Source organism: Pseudonaja textilis, chromosome 5, assembly GCF_049901715.1.
Source record: "Pseudonaja textilis isolate UNSWEBS1 chromosome 5, rPseTex1.2, whole genome shotgun sequence".
Taxonomy (NCBI): domain Eukaryota; kingdom Metazoa; phylum Chordata; class Lepidosauria; order Squamata; family Elapidae; genus Pseudonaja; species Pseudonaja textilis.
Window position 1 is genome coordinate 46,272,672 of NC_141994.1, and position 23,118 is coordinate 46,295,789.

Here is a 23,118-nt window from a genome sequence, read left to right on the forward strand (position 1 = left end):
AAGAATGTGCAGGAGCAAGATAAGAAGAGAAAGTTTTAGCTGACCGGGTTGAACTGGAAAAACAACCATACAAGGTACCCTGGAATTTGAATTATAAAGAACAACATTGTTCCCAAAGAAGACTTTGAAGTGGCGAATGAGAGAGGGAGGGAAAGGATTTGGGGTTTTTTTTTCTTTTCTTCCCTATATTGACAACTAAGAGATTTAAGCAAGAAACCGGCAAAAATCCACTTTGACATTAACAGGTATTTAAGCTGAAAATAAAATGTCAAAGGGGTAATAAAGATTTCTGGATTCTCAAAAACTTTTAAAAGGAAAAAAACAAAAGGGTGGAATCTGGAAAAATGGAGAAGACCACCTGGAAGTGAAAGGAATTAACAGTGAAACTTTAACAAGATTCCTAAAAGGTACATTTTAACTGAAACTTTGCAACAAGAAGGAAGAGAAAGTGGAAAAAAGAAGCAAGAAAAAACAGCTTTGGATTATTTGGATTACTTGGTGATTTTTGGATTTTTGGCTATTGGATTTAAAGGACTAAAGTTAATCGGGTGGTTGTTTAAATTTTTTTAAAATGGTATCACAGCTGGCAGAATTCGACTGGAAGTTATGTGTTATATTGAATGTTATAATTGTAAAGGAATAAATTGAAGTTTAAATAAGAGCTGAATTGATAAAAATTAAAAGATACAAAGGTGTCATACTCCAATTAGTAACTACAGGGATAATTTTGTTTAATGAGAAAAGAAAATATGAAATTGAAACAGGACAGACAAAAGTATAAATATGATGACTAGAAAGGCATTGAAACTTAGAAAAAGATATATATAATTGAATTTAGAAAGGAATGAGATAATTAAAAGTAAGATTGAGAAAACTAAGGGAAGGGAAAATTATTGAGAAAATGTTAAAATAGTAATAAGATATGGAATAGAACACAAAGATGAATATGAAATTGAATTTGTCTCTGTATGTTAAAGTGATAACCCAGGACCATGCTATTCTAAAAAAAAAAGAAATTTTACTTGTATTATGTTTTGTGAAAACCCAAATAAAATCTTTATAAAAAAGAAAAACACACTAACATACAACTGAAGACAGCCATTTAGGCCATCATGTCTAATTACCTGCCAGGTGTAGGAAGCTAAAACAAAGAATTTGCAACGTGTTTTGTTTCCAACTTCCATTTGAATATATCTAATGAGGGCAAGGCACCACTTCTGGGTAACTAGTTTAACACTTTATCTTGTTTATATCAACTTTTTGGATAGAAGTAGTACACATTTTAAAAAATTAATGAAAATTCATAATCTTTTCTATGTTCCTCCTCAAAGAATCTACCTGCAATCTTAACAACAGAAGCAATCCAATACACACGACTGGGAAGCACAGCATCACTGTTCAATACTTCAACCTTCAGCCCTTTTATCACATCTTCCCATTGATCATAAAGGGGAACCTGCAAATAGAATGGGAGTGGAAGCAAGATAAGATAACTGATGGCAAAGCAGGGAAGAGAAAAATATATATGTTCATTTGTGTTTGTATGTATCTATGTTGGTGTATGCACATGTAATGTAATGTAATGTGATGTGGTGTAATGTGTATCTTAGATATCCATTTTTCCCTCTGTCCCATAGCTACACATATCTGGATATAACTGATTGCCAAATACACCTTCATTTTCTCATCCTTGCTCTAGAGCAGGGGGGTCAAACTCACGGGCCAGATGCATCATGTGCTGGCCACTCCCACACCCAGTTTAGTGAAGGGGGAAAAAGTTGCAACACATTGCATGACCACAATGTGTCATCGCCAGTTTGACACCCCTGCTCTAGAGGAATGGACTATCTCCCATGACTTCCCACAATGTAACACACTTGTTGAAAAAAACAGAGTACTCACATGTTTGAAACTGCTAACAGGTGCAGCTTTATATTCATGATCCTCAAGATATGTTCCCCAGTCAAAGCCTACAATGAGAGCTAGGAATGCAAAATAAGAGATATCAGGTTCTCTAAGTATAGAGAAACCTAAGGATGGAAAACAGATGCAGCACAACAGATAAACAAAAAGATTTGGCAATAAAGTTCATAGACACAGCTTTATGCTCCATAAAAGCAAGCAGGTGCTCAAATTACAGACACTAACTCCAATCCTAACTATTTTCAAATGTTTAAAAAGATTCTAAAAAAGAAAACTGCTGGGTCTGTTTCTCCCATCAAACAATCACACACATGTAAGTAAACGATTAGAAGAGGTTCTCTACTCCAACTTCATTGCTCCAAAAATAGACCCACACAGCAAATGTACATATACTATGCATCCAAGACATTTGTGCTCCACTCTCAAAGAACATACAAACATGAGATCAGTAAACCAAGGTAATCTCTCTCATGCAGGGAAACATCAATAATTGCTGAAATAAATATCAAAAAAACCTGCAATGTAATTCAAAGTTTTTTAAGTCCAATCCTGAAGGACGAATTTCTTCCCTATATAAACTTATCTTGAAATACTCAAACAGGGTATAGACTGAGAGAATGAGAGAAGGTAGAGTTGAACACGTTAGAAAGTTTGTTAACTATATTCAGTTTGAAATAATCTAAAAACAAAAAGGAGTTGGTGATTCTTCTATCCAGTCATTTGTTTCATATTGTGTTTAATTTTGATGACATATCCATGTTTCCTCTTTACTTAGCCTATACTCCTCATCTAAGGTTGGGATTCTACCAGTTCGGACCGGTTCTATAGACGTTTCTTTAGAGGTCCTATAGAACCAGTTGTTACGATTCTGTGTAGTTTGCAAATCATGCCACTGGCTGGCCCCTCCCCTCCCCACCTGCCCCTCCCTGCCCTGCCCAGTCACTCCTTATCTCGCATGCATGCCATCCAACTTGCCTGCATTTTGGCCTTCATCTAATTTTTGGTAAGTTGCTATTTTTCCTTTTTTCCCCTGACAATCAGTTGTCCTGACTATAAGCTGTGCCCCGCAATTTAGATTAGCTAGAAAGCGGGAAATTGTTGGATTTCTTGCTTTCTAGCTAATCTAAATCGCTGTTGTACTGCTTTGCCTTTGCCCAGGAGGCTTCCCTGAGGCCCAGTCAAGGGTGGTATTCAGGGGGTTGTGGGCGGAGGGGGGGAGAAAAGTGGCCTGAGAGCAGAGTTGAACATTCCTTAGGACTGAAGCTTCTATTTTTCAGCACAGACTCAGGCAGCAGATTGCAGAAAGGTAGATCTGTGAGTGAATCTGTGATTCTGCAAGCAACTCAATCTGCCTGCCTGCTTTGCCTGATTTTGGGTAAAAGTTGCTCAACCATTAGTATTTTGCAAGAACTCTGATGAATGCTTATTTATTTTGGAGTAATTGCAATCTTAGTTCCTCCAACTGCTGATCTCACTTACCATCTTGACCTGTTGATGTTCCATCTGCCAGTTGCCCTGTCCCCTGAATGTGGAGAAATGCTCCAATTTTAGCAGACCAGGCGGCTTTGTGCAGGACTTTAGCTTTTTTTGTTGGAGGTTTACCCTGTGTATCAAAACAAGACATACACACGCACAAAAGAACATGTAGATTTCCAGTTCTTCCTTAGGACTTTATCCAGTAAAGATATCAAATCAAAAGAACCATTTCTTAAAGAGTAATTCTTTGCTATATTGTAAATATCTCATCATGAACATTTATGTTTTATTTTGGCTTAGTGTGTGATATAATTTGTTATGTTCATTTAATGAAACAGAGTTAGCAAACAATGGTTTAGAACAATATGTGGATTCAGTCTTGTTATAGGTTTCTAAAGTTATAAGTCACTTTATTAGAAGTATTTGATAAGATGAACCAGGGAAGTAGAATTCCTATGAGCTAGGGCTTTAATAGATCTGGCAATGTTGTTTCTGCCCATGAGAAGTTAATATTACAATAACTTTGCAAATTGTATAAAGCTCCCGGGAGCTCTTAGGCAATAAAATGTATACAATACAGATCTTATTACATTTATAAGAGGAAGAACAGCACTTGTTTTTCCTACTCATGACTCAGAAAGGGTGGCAAGATTTTATAGTTAGCAAGAGAAAAAAAAGTTGAGTCCTCTTCTTCAACAACTCATATCATTACACAGAAAACTGTATTAATAACAGTAGAACAATTATTCATGATTATACTTTTATATGATCCTTCTAGCAAGAAAAAATGCTTCTCATATCTATATGGCAATTCTTGAGTTATACAATGCAATTAAAACTGTCCTCTTACAAATTATAGATTCATTATTTTCCTACTAACTTTATCATCTCTTTCAAATGCTAATGTAAGTGAAATGTGTATATTACATCCATTCTCTATTCTAATTTTAAAATAAAACAAATGAGACTGCATATATATATATATAGCATTTCTAACATGGGTATGAGTCAAATAAACAAATATGGATTGATTATGGATTACTGTTATGCCCCTATATTTGTTTAGTCAAATTGGCATAGAGATTACTCCTAGTTTCCCCAATGCTGCTCAGATAACAAAAAACAGATTTTATAAATTTATCTATTAAAGAATGAACAAGTTCAGAAAAAACAAGTTCCATATGATATAAAATATGAATCTGTAGTAATAGGGCAGCTCTTCTATATGAAATTAGCACTGATACATATGAGGGTATAATTGTGAAGGGAGATCAAGTGTTTTTCAGCCTTAACTTCCCTGTATCTAACAAAATATACTCTCAGTTATTTATAAGAATCAAGTGTGGCCTTTTATTGTGCATTTGTTGGCATTTGAAGGAGAACACTGCTGAGGATAATAGTTATTCTGTTTCAGATCTAACCTTAGCATTTTGTTCCCTTAGTGGCCAATCAGAGGCCAATAGGACATGGTCATAATAGTTTTCACTCATACACTCATGGAATTTCTCATAGAGAAATATTGTTTATGTTTCATAAGTTATAGATAGCTATTACAACTAGTAACCATTGGTAGCCTTATTCTCCATGAATTTATTGAATCTCCTTTAGTGCCTCCCAAATTGGTGGCACTAAACTATCCAAATAAACTATCCAAATAAAGTTAGCGTTTGCAGAAAAAAGCACTTTCCAATGTTTTCCTTATATTTAGTGGTATCTAATTTAGTGGTCCTACTAAGAGGCTATTGATCACCTGCAGCCTTGCCAGAATGCTAGCCTTCTTGGAATTTGAGGAGTAACTCCTGGAGCACGAGACACTGCAGAAACGTTTGGTCTTGGAGAAGAAGGTATCTTTTGTGCCCACAATACCACACATTTCACAGACAGCTGAGAAAACAGAAATACAGTAAGATTCAATGGCAGGAAATTAGTTTAATCAAGAAAAAACAAGGCTACATTCTGGGAATATTAAAATAAATTAATGACAATATCCTTCACAAAGCTATGAAAAACATACACATTATAACACATAATTTCCATTATTTTAATTAGGCCTAATACTACTATTAAGTAGGATTAAAAACTGAGGTAAATAACATGGAGGAAAATAAAAGTTTCTGCTCTTATTGCTAATAAAAACCACACTAGTATGAATTAGCAATGAGGCCATTTTTATCATAAAAGCTTCTCAAAAACATTCCACCTCATTTCAAAAAATTCTACATAATGTTGTTCCAATAAGACACTAGCTTATGAATATTTACTCTGAAGATAACCAATTCAAAAATGCTAAGTAGAGCATCCTTTGTGGGGAGTTAAACTTAGATGCATCGTTGATATTCAAATTGCAACCTAGTGAATCAGGAAATGTTTCTATGACCACCCACTCTACCTTTAAAAAGTGGGGATTAACTAAGTGCAGGATTTTGCATTAACTGGATGTATGATGATGAGTCCAGCTCTATACCACTAGCATTAAGTTGCTTTTTTGGGAACTACAGATTGTGAGAAACTGTTAGATATAATGCAATAAATGCTCTAGTCCATATATGTATAATTTAAAGTAAAGATTTGAGTAGAATTTAATCTAACTGCTTATATATCAGAATTTTTAATCAGATTGCTCTACTCCCCAGAATATGGATCTCAATAAATACACTTCGCTAACGTCATAACACTAAAAAGTTCATATGCACAGTATCAATTTCAGTTATTATAAAATAGTTACGCAAACAGCACATATTACATAATTGCATAGAAATCCTCTTCTGTATACAATTTTCCATAAAATACTTGTGCCAATGTTTTCTAAACAAAAATACAAACTATATATTTATGTATATATTATCTCCTACATGAATAGAGCAGAGCAGCCACATTCTCTTATCTCTGTCCTTCCTCTTTTGACACAGAAGGTATTTCCCTAAATAGAAAATAATGCCAATGGAAAAAGTGAGGAATCCAAGTGCTAGTAAAACAATTTTATGGTAGTTGTTCCTGAACATTTTAGAAATGAATTATTAATTCAAGGACACTTTAAAGACTACAAATATTAGTATATAAAATGATACATAATATCTAGTCATTTCAATTAAACTGTTTCAATACCCTGAACAGCCATGGCTGGACTGTGGCCATTGGACTTGCTATAAATATATACATAAAAGGACTTTTTTCACCAATCCTGCAAATGGACAGAGGTAACTCCTGAAAATGTTCACTACTTCTACTAGCATTCATGTTGTATATGCCATACAGGATCTCTATCCTAAAACATATATGGGGACAACTAGGATTAGGATTAGAAAATGCTTAGGCCAGCGGTCACCATCCTTTACAGCTTGGCCGCCCAGCGGGAGGGGAGAGAAGAACTGGCCCGCCACATGTGCAAATTCAGTTGTGCACATGCGCGTGTGCATCAGTCAGCTGCTCACACGGCCCTGTTCCAAATAGGCCACAGCCCAGGGATTAGGGTCCCCTGACTTAGGCAATATAAGAAAGTCCAGAATAAGATCCCCTTAAAAAAAACACTTTTAAATAAGAAACACTGCATCTCAGATTAGTTTGTTTAGGTCTTAGAACACCAATGAGGTGAAAATGAGACTGTTTTACTATTAAAAAAGTGTTTGTTTCTAAATAGTTTCATACTTAATGGAAACTTTCAGTGTCTACTTTTGTTTACATTTAGAGTGGGTCTTTCCCTTTAAGAACGCTGCCCTCCAAATTCTTTTCCACTATAAATTACAGTAACTGTTCTTAATCTCATTTAGTTTTGTACAGTATAGTAAACAATCAGTTTACAGACATTTTAGAAGGAAAAACAATTTTAGTGCCTCATTTTGACTTTGTGGAAGCCCTTTTCACTGTGTTTATATGCATTGGAAGTAAATTCATGCAATGTGTTTTAGGAATGTTCATGTTTATTACAGATACTTGTTTTTGTGCCTCTTGTATTCTTGTTTGTGGTAATTAAGCTGAACAGAAACATAACAATTTTTAGTAATATTGTTTTTTTTTTGTCTGTTTTAAAACATTTGTAGCAAACTGTCCTTTTTTCTGTGTTGGTTTTTTGGGATGCCCTTGAAAGAAATGAAAGGAATTCATTTCTGAAATGCATCAGCCTTGGTAAAATCATTTTTACAGGAATGTGGAACTTTTTCCTCTTTTTCCCCTTAATGGAAAAATATTTTTAACTCATTCTCTATCATCAGTTTTCATCTGCATTGAACAAGAGAGCTGCTTCAAGTCCCATGAGACGAACCCTTCCATAGGAACAGAAGAGAATTATGGTACCTGGCTCAGATCCATTATCATCTGGCATGTGGATGCTGGGGGTCTGGATCTGTGAAGGGGATGGAGGCACTTCCCCAACTTCATGATCTGCTACTTCATTCTCACTCGAATCATCTAGATAGGAAGTGCTGCTACTTTCATCACTGCTGCTATATTGTGGAAAGCTATCATAATCCCCATACAAATCAAAGTCATCTGCCTCTTCTTCCTCAGCCATCTGATCCAAAGATGAAGACTTGCAGTGGATTGGATATTCCAACTATCACAAAACAGACAAGAGTATCACAAATAATTCATAGGGTAGGATAGATTAGAGGAGGTTAAAGGAGTCCCTGTGTATTTTATTCCACTAGTTGTTGCTGATTGTAGAAGAACAGTACAGTCTCAACATTAATTTCCAGTGTTGGGTATTCACTTTTCATTAACCAGCTATATATTAAATATATCCCAAATGGATATTTTCTAACTAACATAGGGTGAGGAGAGGGAGAAATTAGTATATTTCAGTAGTGCACCTAATAAATTTGAAACTCCAAGTGGATCATTCTTTCATTCACTCATACACAAAAACATAAATACACATATCATATTATAAAATTACTTTCAATTGATAATCATGACATGAAATAAAGAAAAATAGTGTACAGAAAAGTAGACAGTGAAAATATTATTTTATTAAACTTTATATATCATCCCAATAAAGTAATAGCAGAAATTGGTCAAGAAAACGATTAGGAGGATCAAGAATTGGTTAGCGTCAGGTGAAAATGAACTGTATGGTTTTTCTTGAAACATCTGAATGGCCCACATCCACTCATTGCCAAGCAGTTTAACAACATATTGCAAAGAGATGACACCAAAATTGGTTAATATCTGGCAAAACTTAACTGATAATGAAAGATTGAACAAAAGAGGCAATACTGGGCAACTACAAACCAATTATCTGCTTATTAACAATGTTCAACTAACTGATATTATAGCTGATACAGTCCAATAGCATCTAATTGTAAACAAGCTCTTTCCATCTGAGCAGAAAGGAAATTGCTCAAACATCAAAGGAAAAAAATATCAGCTCCTAATTGACAAGATGATTTTGGAAAACTGCAGGAGAAGGAAAACCAACTTGAATGAAGCATTGTTGGATTACAAGAAGGCATTTGCCTGCCTGAAATGAGTAGATAATGATTAGGTTAGATAATTATGATTATCTATGATTAGTCAATCATGGGCCTAAAAATAACAGAAGCTAGTAGAAACATCAGAAGCTTTGTGCAAAGATCAATGGCACAAAGGAAGACATAATTGCTAATCAATGTTTCTAGATCGGGATAGGTTAGTATCAAGAGAGGAATCTTTCTGGAAATGGAGAAATTCCCTAAGCTTGAATTGAAAGAATGGTTAGTAAATTAAAAGAAAATCAGATATATAAATTGAAACACTAGAAAAACAAGATAAAGAATATAACACAACTAAAAATGTTTTATCAGATATTAAATTAAATTGATTGAATTTAATACAATTAGACAAATGGATAAAAATGGGGAAAAGATTTGAGGAGAAAGACAGTTAACGAAATTTGAAATGATTATATAAGAATGTGAAGTGAATGAAGAATATATAGGTAAAGGAAGAATTGGGAAAATATATAAAATATTAACTGAATTAGAAGATCAGGCAAAAGGTTTAAAATTAATCTGGGAATCAGATTTAGGAGAAATATAAGATAATGATTGGAAAAATATTTGGAATAGAAGAGTATATAAGAATAGGTCAGTTAGAGTTAAGGAAAATGGATACAAAGTGATATGGAGGTGGTACCTAATATCACATAAATTAAAACAAATAGATGTTAAATATGCAAATATTTGTTGGAGGTGTGAGAAAGAGGTTGGAACATCTAAACATATGTGGTGAGATTGTGATAGTGCACAAAAATATGGGATATGGTGTTTAGAGAAATTTGAACACTTTTGAATATAAATTTAGATACGTCACCGAGGATTGCATTATTGTTGCTGGTGGAAAAACAGGATATAAATGAAGCAAAAAAGGAATTGATTGTAAACTTGATAATGGCAGCTAGATTAGTGATGGCTAAATATTGGGGACAAAATTGGGATATTCAAAGAAATGAGTGGTATAATGAAATATGGAGTATGGCAACAAATGATAAATTAACAACAGAAATCAAATTTTAAAAAGGGATAATTAAAGTAAACAATTATAATGAAATATGGTGAGATTTTATAAAAACAGTGTTGGTGGAAAGCAAAGGGAATAAACCTCTTCAAGAATATATGTTGTTTTAGAGGGGATAAGGGCACAATTGGAATATATTGTATATCTTTTAGTTGTTATAGAAGAAAAAATATAAGTAAAATGCATTCGGGGGGGTGAGGGTGCACTGTAATATTTGTATTTTTTTCCTTTTTTGTATCTAGAATTATATGTATTATGTTTGTATTATTTGTATTCAGAATAAGAAATATTAAAAGACAAGAATCTTTCAAGAAGACTCACCATTACTGTTTGTTGTTGAAGAGGAATCAGTGCAATAGTACTGAATTAGTCAGACCATGGCTATCAAACATCAAAATTCTCTATCAAGCTATCATGCCACCTATGCCTACCTGAAGCAGTATGGAAAAACACCATCTGAAATATAATCACTGCTCAACACTCTCTATAAATACAACCGAGATACTGCAATGGAGTTTGGACTGGAAAAATATGCCATCCTCACCATCAATAGTTTTAACTATATAGAAAAATAGTTATAGTTAAAACTGAAGGAGTCAAGATGCTCTATGAAAAAAGTCTAGATGAAGACATTCACTACAAATACTGCAACATCCTTCAAGCTGACAACATAAGCACATAGAAGGCAAGAAAAAGGTTGGAAGACAGTGAGAGTAAAGAAGATCTTAAAGTCTAAAATGTACGTTATTTCATAATAACTATGGAAAAGTGTGGAATTAAATTGAAAAAGAGTTTGGAATAGTTATAAAGAAAAAAAGGATAAGAATAAAAAATGGTTACTAACGCAGAATGCTAGCATATAGCCCAAATCTGCCAAGAAGAAGTCAGGAAAGTTAAGGCTTAGAATGACTTAATACTTGCAACAAATGTCAAAAATAATAATAAAAAAGTTCCTTTCAACAAGAAAAAAGTCAAGGAAACAATCAGTCCAGTAATGGGAGAAGACGGTGAGGAAGTGTCTAACTGTCAAACTGTCTACCGTGGACCTCTCTCCATTCTTAAGAGACCCTTAAAGCGGGAGTGAATATGCGTACCAACATGCCTTCTCCCCCGTCTTACTGTCCCCATTTATTTGTATTCACTTTCTTTGTTTAGGTTTATGAACATACCTGTACTTGTTATCTTGTACATGTTTGACAAATAAACAAACAAATAAAGTGACGGAAGTGAGCTGCAAAGAATTCTTTCTTTGCACCAGTTTTCATGCAAAAGGAAAAAAAATAGCCCAAACTTACCAAAAACAGAACCATAAAAGGTAGACTAGGGATACAAATTAAAATAGACAAGAAAATTACAAGAGAACATGTGTCCACTCTAGGTGAGTTCAGATTATCAGGACCAGATGGATTGCACCCCAGAGTTCTGAAGGAGTTGGCAAACATAATCTTGGAACCATAGAACCATATCTTTCAAAGAACCTGGAACACCAGGGAACTACCAGAGGACTGGAAAATAACTGATGTGGTTCCTGTCTTCAAAAAAAGGAAAAATGGATCTAGGAATGGGTGTTGGTTTATCTGAACACCTGTTCTCCTTGTAAGCAAGACAGGTCAAGAATGGGTGTTGCTCTTGTCCTAGCTGCTTGGACTGAGTCTGTCTAAAAGGCTTATTAGCCTAGCTCCACCCACTTTGGGTAGCTCCTCCCAGCTTTCTGCGAAGTCATCATGACAGACAGGACTGCCTCTGAGAAAAACAAAATCAAAAGAGACTGTTATCGGTTCCCCTTCCCATAGGCCCCTGGAAGGACCAGTTCCATCAGGGCGGGGCTGACCTGTCTTGCCTACAAGGAGAACAGGTGTTCAGGTAAACCAACACCCATTCTCCCTTGTAAGGCTGCAACAGGTCAGGAGTGGGACACACCAAAGCTGGGTTGTCATCAGGAGGGTTAAGACTGGTCCTGGTCCCCACATTCCATGACTACTTGTTGCAGGATCCGTCTGCCAACGCCGCATCTGCTGAAGCAAAGGTGTCCAGCTAGTTGTGGTGAATGAAAGGCGATGGGGACGTCCACGTGGATGCTTTGCAAACCTCTTCCACTGATGTTTGTGTTGCCCAGGCTGGTTGTCGCAGTGCTGCGAGTGGAGTGCGCTGTAATGCCTCTGGGTACCAGGAGGGACCGACTTGATAAGCCCTGGCTATACATGCCTTGATCTACCTGCTGACTGTGGAAGGAGTCACCCAGCGAGGAAGGTTGGAAGGAACAAAAAAGGGATTCCGTCCTACGGAATTCAGATGTCCGTTTAATGTATACCTTCAGAGCCCTGCGCACATCCAAGGTGTGCCAAGCCTCTTCCAAATCATGGACTGGATGGGGACAAAAATCTGGAAGAACCAGCTCTTGAGACCTGTGGAACAAAGTATTGATCTTGGGGATAAATGCCAGGTCCAACTGCAAAACTACCTGAAGAGGGTGTAAGATACAGAGATCAGGGCGAACTGAGAGGGTGACCAACTTCGAAACTCTTCTGGCTGAAGTGACTGCCACCAAGAAGGCCACTTTCAGGGTAAGAAGGTGCAGACTAGCCTGGCGAAGAGGCTCAAATGGAGCCTTCGTAAGGGACTGCAAAACCCTGGACAGATCCCATGTTGGGTATCTGTGAACCACTGGAGGACAAAGGTTGGCCACCCCTCTGAGAAACCTACAGACTGTAGGATGCCGAGTTAAGGTTTCCATTTTGCCACAAGTCAACACCGAAGAAATAGCTGCCACCTGCCAGAGAAGGGTGTTGGGGAACAGGCCTCTATCCAGACCTGCCTGTAAAAATTCCAAAACGTTTGGCACAGAGGCCAAACAGGGGTAAGGGTTGAATGTTAGCTAGAAAAAGCTTGTCATGTAGCATCATAGATACAGATGGTCTCCTGAATGGTCCTGATTACTTTGTTGGAGAGATGGGCACGTTTTAGCATGCCCCACTCAATCGCCAAACTGTCAGATGTAGCCACTGGGGCTCCAGATGACTCAGGAACTCCTGAAGGAGAGAGACTTCAGAAATTCGCCAAGGCTGGGCAACTGAGAGACCCATTAAATTAGCAAACCAAGGGTGCCGGGACCAATAAGGGGCCACTAATACCACTTCAAATTTTTTGAACCACAGTCGCTAGTAAAGGCAATGGAGAGAAAGAGTACAACAAATCCAGAGGCCAAAGGCATTGGTCCCCTCCGCCCCAGGGGTGGCAAATCTCATAAAGAATCTGGGTAACTGGGCATTGAGAGGAATAGTAAATAAATCTACTACAGAGCCCAAACCTCTGAGTAATCTGAGTAAATAGCGAAGGATGCAGGCTCTGTTCCGTGTGGTCTATGGTAGCTCGACTAAGCCAGTCTGCCTGTACATTATCCGAGCCAGAGATATGTTCAGCTTGGATGGAAGAAGATGCCGCTCTGCCCCTCTGCCCAAATCCTCCACTTCTGCTATAAGGGATTTGGACCTGGTGCCCCCCTGTCTGTTAATATGGGCTTTTGTGGCCAGATTGTCAGTCATGACAAGAACATGAGTGCCAGAGACCAGATGTGAAAGGGCTAAATGAACCATTCTTAGCTCCAACCAATTAATGTTATGAACCTGTTCCTCAGCAGACCATAAGCCTTGGGTCATGTGGGACTCAAGGTGAGCTCCCCAACCTGATAAAGAGGCATCAAACGTGAGGATGAACCTGTCTTCCAATCTGAAGGACTGGCCCTTGGAGATGACACTGGAGAGCCACCAATGAAAGGAAAGTAATACTTGCTTGAGCAACCTCACCTTTATTAAAGAATGACTCTTACCAGTCTTCTGATGAGGCAATAAAAACCACTGAAGGGCCCTGGCATGAAGCCTGGCCCAGGGAACAATACCAATGCAAGAAATCATCTTACCAACAGTTGGGAGAGATGAGCTAGAGGAATAGAACCCCTACTATGAAACCTCTTGGCCAACCCCTGCAGGCTATCCTGCCTTTCTTGAGAAAGGATAACCTGACACACTCCCGTGTCAATGATGGCCCCCAAATGAAGTAGATGAGTTGACAGAGTGAATTGGCTCTTTTTAATGTTAATAGAGAAACCAAGATCCTGCAGCACTGAGATAGTGGCCTCCAAGTCCCACTGAGCCCTTTGAAAAGAAGAAGACAGTATCAAAATGTCATCTAAATAACATAGCAGTCGCACCGAAAGGAACTAAGATGCGCTGCTAGGGGAGCCAAACTTTGGTGAAAACTCTAGGGGTGGAAGATAAACCAAAGGGGAGAGCTCTATATTGATAGTGTTGTCCCTGATAACAAAACCTTAAGAACTTCCCATGGGAGAAACAGATGTGAATGTGTAAGTAAGCTTCCATCAGATCAATGGACATGAGGAAGTCCCCCTGCCTAACGCCCTCCAGAATGGTCAGAATGCATTTTAAAACACCTGTAAACAATAAACTTATTGAGTGGTTTCAGGTCAAGAATTGTTCTCCACCCCTTCTGGAGTAAAACCCCGTCCTGTTGGTTCAGAGGGACCTTTTGGATGGCTCTGAGTTCCAGCATGTGCTGGATAGCTGAGTCCATGAGCCTTCTTCTCCCTAAATCCCTAGAAACCAGGCAGGAGATGAAAAACCTCAGAAGAGTGGAGTAGAACTCAAGTGAAAGACCCGATCTCACAGTGTTTAACACCCAGGCATCAGAAGTAATCTCTCCCCATTTGTCGGCAAACCACACTAAGCGACCTCCAATGGGCAATGCTAGTGTTGGCAATGGTACAGGTGACTTCCTCCTCCTCGAAAGGGCTGTTTGGCCTGTCTGCCCTTACCTGAACAATCTGAAGGAGACTTAGGACACTGGTAAGGGGCCTTGGCTGGGCGCTGGAACTGGATTCCCCTCTAAACGAAGTGTGCCTGAAGTATGGAGCAGGCCGGTGTTCTGCTCTCTTGACCAGGGATGGAAGAACCTTCCTCTTATCTTTGGTTTTGACCAGGAATGGTTCCAAGGCTTGTCTCCTTGAACTGGAGTAAAGGCCAGCTTCCACTTCCTTCTTCATCAGCCTGCCAATTGCACAACCAGCACATGCGTCTGGCCACCACAGAAGAAGCAATAGCTTTGGTGGCAAACCTAGCCCCATGAAGGGTGTCATCAGCCGTGAACTCTGTTGCAGCCACAATTTTATTGAGGTCCTGATGGGCCCGGATATCTGTAGTTGGGATCCTGTCCTGCAATTGTTTAAGCCATTTAAGTGACGTTCTGATGAAGAACGAAGCTGCAGTAGAAGCTTTGACTGCCCAGGCAGCCGTGTGGTGAGTCCTTTGGAGTGATTGCTCAATTCACTTTTCCTCTGCCTTGAGGACCTCATCTGATCCGAAGGGGCTGAAGAGGTGGAGGCCAAAGTTGCTTCCGGTGCATCCACTGAGGGCACCTGAAGGGTCTTGGTGAGCTCGGGGCCAACATTGAAGAACCTGTGGTCTGAAGACAGGGGATTGGGCCCTGAGGCAGGTGACTCCAGCTGTTTTCGAACTTTCAGAAAGAGCCTGGGAGATGGAACCACTTCCTTCCTCACCTCTGGTTCATTGAAGAGGATATCCGACTCCACAGGAGGCTGGGCAGCTGCTTCTTCATCATCTGCATCCCTCAGGTTGGCCATGTTTCTTGCTTTGTACACCAAGGGAAAGAATAGGGCATGCTTAAAACACCCCGTGAACACTGGAATCTCATGGGAAGGCCCTTCATCTTCTGACATATCAGATTCCCTCTTATCAGGTCCACCATCCAGGGCTTGCTCAGCAGCAACTGCAGAAACATAGGCTGAAGCAGAAACAAAAATTGGTTCCTGAACCAGGGACTTTCTCTTTGAAATCTCAAAAGCTGCCGAAGAATGTCGGGCAAATCTCTGCATACCTTCAAAGATACCCTTCCTGATGGCCTTGTCAATCAAGAGTTGCAAGTTGACTGGGACATCTGGGTCAGAAGGCTCAGCAGGTCTTTGTCCTGCTGCAGCAGGGGTAAAGGAGGCTCCCACCCTAGGCCTACTGCACACATGCTCCTGCCAAGGTACAGCCCTGACTCCACCATGGGTGTCACCTTGATGACTTCCCTCCTCTGAGAGATGAGGGGAGGCCTGTCTTCCGGCTGCATCTGGGGACCAAGTTTGGAAAATGGCCCTGGAGGAAGGTCCAAGTTCCTCAAGATCCACCTCAAAGGTCCAAGTTCCTGAAGATCCATGCAGAGCAGGAGAAGAGTCTCTTTCTGGAGATCTGCTTGTAGAGCTTTTTGTACCTTAGCAATATGCTTCTCTAAAGCCTGATGGTGCCTGGAAGCATCTCTCTCCTCCGCCTTAAAGGCCTTCATAGCAGGCTGCTTTCCTTTGTTACTTGAAGCAGCAGGAGCTGCCCTGTGAGATTTAGCTGCACTAGGTGTTCTGGTGTCCCTAGGGGCTTCAGCCATATTAAAAGCAGAAAGGCCTTTTCTGGGCTGAAATCCTATGCAAGGAGGAGAAACACAGGAAGGGATTTATATATGAACTTCAGGGGAAATCTTCCTTCCAATCCCCGACCTCCAACAACCACTCTTCTTCAGCCCTATGCAATCTTCAGTAGGATGTTTTAACACTTCTTACTGGGACTCATACCATCCTGGGCTTAATAAGGCTATCAAATATAGACCAGGCCCAGCCTGGAGCCTGGAGGCACTTGTCTACTTCAGGACAGGGAAACCAATCCCCCACCGGGATTAAAATTGATTTAAAAATGCCTACCCGTCAGTGTCTTCTGGCCAGCAACATCAAGAGACCAGTGGCTTAGTGCTGGCAAGGTGCAGGGGTGGTTGGAGGAGCAGGCCGAGCCTCTTCAAAATGGTCACCTCTAACCTGGGAAGTCTTCAAAATGGCCACCCGGTCATGAGGTCTTCCAAAATGGCCGCTTCTGGCCATGAGGCTCCCTGCTTCACCAGGGAGCCCTGAGGAGAGAGCCTTGGTCTTTCACTTGCCCCTGGATGGCAGGGGCAGCTTCTGGGAAGGCCACTTGAAGCACGGCTTCCTTCTTTGCCGTGGAGGCTCCAAAATGGCCCTGCGGCTTTGTTAGAGAGGGCAGAAGCCCCCGCCCTCGAAAATGGCTGTCTGGTAGAATGACGGCCTCCCCTTTGCCACGGAGGACCACAAACAGCCCCACAGCCATCTGCAGGCTGCTCCAAACCCCCAGAGTAGCTGTCAGCTGTTGCGCAGCTCCAAAAAACCAGCTGAGAAGTAGAGCCACAAAGATTCAAAAAGCACACTTTTCAAGGCTTTTTTTCTATTGAATAAAGGAAGGCTGCCTTTGGAAAACCAAAGGCAGGAGAGGCAGTGACTTGCGTCCATCCTGGATGAGGACTGAGTCAAAAGCTGGGATGAGTGGGTGGAGTTAGGCTAATAAAACTTTTAGACAGACTCAGTCCAAGCATATAGGACAAGAGCAACACTCCTTACAAGGGAGAAATTACAGACCAATTAGCCTGACATCAATACCTGGGAAGATCCTGGAAATCAAACAACAGATCTATGAACACCTAGAAGCAAGCAAAATTATAACCAGAAGCCAAACATGGATTTATCAAAAGCAGATCATGCCAAACAAAACTTAGTCCATCTTTGACAAAGTGGCTAAATTAGTAGACCAGTGAAATGCTGTGGACATAGTGTACTTGGAATTCAGTAAGGCATCTAACAAAGTAGACCACAATTTACGTCTTAGTAAATTAGAAAATGTGGGGTAGACAGCATCACCACTAGATGGCTTTGTAACTGGCTGACAAACCCCACTCAACATGCAATCTTTAATGGAACTACATGGAGGGAAGTAAGCAGCGAGGTACTCCAAGGTTCTGTTTTAGGTCCAATACTCTTCATAAATGATTTAGATGAGGGAATAAAGGGGGAATTCATCAAATTTGCAGATGACAACAACCTGGCAGAAATAGCCAACACCTCAGAAAATAGGGTCACGATCCAAAAGGAACTTGAGAGACTTGAAAACTGTGCCCCATCTAACAAAATGTCATTAGATACAATTAGATACAAGTTACTGCAAGATGCTAAGGAAAGAGGGGGTTTGGGTTTCCCAGATTTGAAATTGTATTTTGATGCATGCTGGTTAAAAGAGTGGGTGAACCTCCAGGCTACTTGATTTAGAGGGTTATAAAGTTTTGGATAGCATGGTTATCTATGGTACAACAAAATAACGTCAACTTTGATTTCAATAATAATGTGCCATAGACGTGCCATATTAAGTTTGGAATAAATATAAAATAAGTTCTCCTCAAAGTTGCTTCTTTGGGTGTCTCCTCAGGAAGCTTCTTTTTTAAAGAAAAGAAATGGTGGTGAAGCCAGACTGGTGGACCTATGGTAAAATAAAATCTTTCAATTCTAGTGACCCTACCCTAAAATTGAGGGAAGAGCTTGAATTAGAATGCCTCATTTGCCATTGGTTTACATATGAACAACTGAAAGAAAGATTTAAACTATTATAGATAAAAAGAGTTATGGATTTGATTTCATTAAAAATGAATTGGAAATCTTACTGTGTGGTAGTGATGAACATAATATTGCTAAGATTTATAAAATGTTACTGAAACTGAATTTGGAAAGAGAACATGTAAAACATTGTATGATTCAGTAAGCAAGGAACTTTGGATGTAATGTGATATTTGAACAATGAGAAAATACGTGGACAAAATTTTTAAAATTCACACTGTACTATAATTTAAAATAATTGTTTTATAAGATGATGTATCACTGGTATTTAACACAAGATAAGTTATCTAAATGTATCCAATGAATTTTGGAAATGTGAAAGTAAAGAATTATTATTTATGGTGGACATGTGATAAAGCCAAGAAATTTTGGAGTAAGATTCATATTTTAATACAGAGAATTCTTAATATGAAGATACGGATGAAACCAGAAACTTTTCGGGTTAATGGAAAAAAGCTTGGGGCGAAAAATGGAACTTTGATCTTATATATATATGATGACAGCAGCAAAACTACTCTATGCACAAGAATGGAAGGACATTTTGATTCCCAGCATGGACAAATGACTACAGAAGTTGATGGAGTTGGCAGAGATGGCTAAAATTGACTGTTTGAAAAGAATATAAGTACTTTTGTTGCTAGATGGCAACCGCTTCTAGACTTTGTGCTTGAGTTGGAAAAAAAACGAAACTTTGATTTTGGTTTTTATTGATTAGATTGATTTGTTGTTATAGAAATGGCTGGTTTTATTATTATGGAAAAATAAAAAAGTTGAACTTCAATGTTTATGCTTTAGTCTACTGCAACAAAGGGAGTTGGAAGGCAATGCCTTTTTTTTCTTTTCCGCACTGTGTCCTCTTTTTGCTTTTGTATTTTTGTATTTTTATTCTTTTAATCTAATAAAATGTTTAAAGACGGAAACAAAATGTCAGTCCTTCCATCCTCCCCAACATCACAACTGATGAAGCTTCTTGGATGAGAGGGAAACATCTTGTTCTTCTTCCCCAAGGGAAAAAAAAACAGTCCAGTTGCCTTTTCAAAAAGCACCTTTGAGACAACTATGATCTGGATGATTGAGAATCATAGACATTAAGGGTGACAAACATAAAGACAATTTAGGGAATAACTTTTAGAACAGAACAGAATAATAGAGTTGGAAGGGATCTTGAAGATCTTCTAATCCAACCCCCTGCACAAGCAGGAGACCTATGCTGTAATTGTATGTATTCATATTTGACTATTATTTATTTGACTATACATATGTATATTATATATTAATATAGATAGATAGATAGATATAGATATAGATATAGATATATAGATGCAGGTCTTGGTGTGTTCGGGTCTTTTCCCATGTAAGATTGAGAGTATCTTGGCAATGTTTCAACGAGGTCCCACTCGCTATCTTTAGGCTGGTGCTTTTGGCTTCAAGCTTGTGTGAGCAAAGCGTGATCGGAGCTGCCGTCTCCCTATATATACTGGTGGGGAGGTTGGCTGTGTTGTCATTTCTTGATTGGTTGATGGAGTTGATATTTTCAGATTGGCTGGCTTTTTCTTAAGAACATGTGTGGCTGAGGTACAAGCTCTGTGTCTATCAGCCTCCAGTGTTGTAACAACCTGGGTAATGGGCTGTGTGATAAACTTCTGAGTTCTATTGTTGTGACATCCTGGGTCTTGTGCTGTAATCTCCTGGGTCATTGGCTGTGTTGTAACATCCTGAGGTTTTGTGGTGTAACCTCTTGATTTCCGTGATGTGATATCCTGAGTGGGTGGCTGTGATGTGACGTTCCTGGTTTTGGTTTGGATCCAAGTTTGAGGCCTGGCTATGTGTTTATGGCATGCGTCAGTTGGCTTGATTTGGGGGTTGGGGTGTGTGGCAGCTAGTGATGCAGCCGTGGTCTGGTTTCTGGACGATGGTTGCCTTTTGTGTATGGGGTGGGTTTGGGTTTGAGTCTGGTGAGGGAGATTGGTGGTGGAGTCATGTGTTGTTTTGGGTCCGGTGTTGGTTTTTGTGGCTGGGACTCATTTGTTGATAAGGGCTAGTATATAAAGGGAGATAGCAGCTCTGATCACGCTTTGCTCGCACAAGCACGAAGCCAAAAGTACCAGCCTGAAGATGGCAAGTGGGACCTCATTGAAACGTTGCCAAGATACTCTCAATCTTACACGGGAAAAGACCCGAACACGCCAAGACCTACATACCTGTACCCATGAAAATCTATGAATATATATATTAAAATTAAAATTAAGATAGTATATTATGCATATAGGTTGTTTAGAATGTTGTGTGTTAGTATTTTATATTTTAAATATTGGTATTACTCAGAGAACGGTTGTATTAGTCTCTGTACTAAAAGTAAGAGAGCACTCTTGCTATATATTTATGTTTTTTTAAAAAATAAAATTTGTAACTGTAACTTCTATTATCACATTGATTTTATAGAAATTAAGAAAGATTCACATGAATAAATATGCCATAAAATCTTTGAGGTTTCAATTTTAGTTCGTAGAATTTTCTCAATATTTTGATGTATTACTTTCCAGTAATACTTAGTTGTTGCAAGAGCACCATATGTGATATTTTTTTCTCATTGCAGCATTTCTAACATTTATTATTGATTTTATTAATGATTTATATACCACATATAAAATATTTAATACCAATCTTCCTTTTAAAAAATGCTATGATCAGCATTTCTACTGAGAGACCTCCAGAAGATACCCCACATTTCCAGGGGCAAATTAGCTAGTAACACTATGCAATGTTTGGATTTGTTTGGAAAAGCTTTGGAACCTATGGAAGTATGAACATAGCAACTCATTGTACGGTAACAGCTGTAAACAGATATTGCTGCTTTAATGAGTTGCAAACAGATCCAAAACACATTCATTCCAAAACATCACTTCTCAAAAACTTTCACAGTCCTAAAAAATAGATGCATTTTTAGAAGACTGTTTACACAGTCCATTCTGTTCCTCTGTATAAAAAGTCTTTTTCATCATAGCCATGAAAACACAATTCCCTTTAAGTAGGAATCCTATACAGGATTCAGGCAATTGAATAAAAGCAATTCTGCAGTATTTTGAGTAATCAGAACATTATGTGACTTTTCTTTTGCTATTCTTTCTAGAACTGTACCTACTTAATAAGTCATCAGTACAACACAGAAAACCAGAAATAAGTTCAGTCATAGTTTGCATGCTGGTAACAAAGGCTAATCTTGGGATAGATTCAGTAAGGATATTAACTTTGTTTCTAACTTTGTTTCTTCAAAGCAAGAATGAATATTCTTATATTTGTCTAAGTCATAATATGATTTGTTTAGTTTGCCATAACTTGTAAATCACAAGGTATGACTTTGGGTATTTTATGAACTTAACCAATTATGATGTGCTCCAATAAATAAGCATGATTAAACCGGACTAAAGAAACCATACTTTAACCTAGTCATAGTCACAAATGTGCTTAGTTTGTTTGTATACGTAAATGCAATTTAAATTTCTAAACAGCAGGTAATGTAAGTTCTGTCTTAAAGTTATTATTGGATTACCCAGAACTATCAATTCTGTAGTTTCAGAATATTAAGCTATCAAACAGGCATGGACACTAATAACATTTACTGAAATTTTCAGAGTACTAATAAAAAATGTACGGCTATAGTGTATAGCAATCAGTTAAATGGTCTTAATTTTTTCAATAGAACATTGCTATTGAAGTCTCCTAGATAGGGGCAACTGTATCTTTTAATACATACTTTCAATTTCTAGCAGAGTCTTTTGAAAAGACTTTGTAACTGGCTCCAGGAATACAAATTTATCAATTGATCAGAATGAGACCAATTTTTTCTTAACATTTAATGTATCCTTACAACAGAATTGAATTTCTTACTTCTTATGAATGTGAGACTATGTAACAAATTATAGAAGCACAGAAGTCATAAATAAGAGAGTTTATATTTTAGGATCAAGAAGAATGCTAGAGGTACTGTAATAGATTTATTGTTATGGTCAGCAACCAGCTAAAGTAAAAATGTGCAACCCAGATTAAAATTTGTATGTAAATAAAATAGTATATAGTAAGCATTCTCTGCTGATGAACTGATGTAAATTCTGTAAAACTGACAGAATTAGAAGCCAATCTTATTAGTTCAATAATAAATGTGAGTTTCTCCATTCCCAGGATTGTGCAATGTCTCAACAATTAAGATACTGGGCTTGTCAGCTGGAACGTAAAGGATATCCCAGGTTCAAGAACTAAATGCCATGCATTGGGGTGAGTGACTGTTCTTGCCCCAACTCTTGCCAACCTAGCAATTCAAAAGCAGGCAAACATGAGTAGATAAACAGGTTCCACTTACATGGGAAGATAACAGTGCTCTGTGACATCATGATGGCTACATGACTAGAAACATCTTCAGGTAGCACTGGCACAATGACCTTGAAAAGGAGATGAGCACCACCCCTAAAGCTGGCTATGACTAGCAGACTAAAATCTGCAGGGATTCCTTTACCTTTTTTACCTATCTCCACACCCACTCCACTGAACTATTGAAGGCACTGTTTTAATAAGGTGGGGCTCCCTGTGAGGAGGTGACATTATTATATGTGGTTCATTGATTCTATCCCATCAGCTAAACAAACAAGAATATTTGCAATGAGAATGCTTTAATTTTTCTCCTTCAGTAGCAGCAATATGGCATTAAAATGAAGTAGAGATTC

General features: G+C 38.5%; 1 protein-coding gene across 2 annotated transcripts in view; it reads right to left on the reverse strand.

The window, feature by feature from the left end:
* Nucleotides 1–23,118, reverse strand: part of L3MBTL2 (L3MBTL histone methyl-lysine binding protein 2) — a 47,433-nt gene that overhangs the window by 23,202 nt on the left and 1,113 nt on the right. For both annotated transcript variants that reach the window (XM_026696894.2, XM_087934753.1), the window contains exons 2-6: nucleotides 7,690–7,948; nucleotides 5,150–5,283; nucleotides 3,403–3,526; nucleotides 1,903–1,982; nucleotides 1,339–1,456 (exon numbers count right to left, since the gene is read on the reverse strand). In XM_026696894.2, the coding sequence (XP_026552679.1) occupies nucleotides 1,339–1,456; nucleotides 1,903–1,982; nucleotides 3,403–3,526; nucleotides 5,150–5,283; nucleotides 7,690–7,948 (715 nt within the window). The remainder of the gene's footprint in view (nucleotides 1–1,338; nucleotides 1,457–1,902; nucleotides 1,983–3,402; nucleotides 3,527–5,149; nucleotides 5,284–7,689; nucleotides 7,949–23,118) is intronic.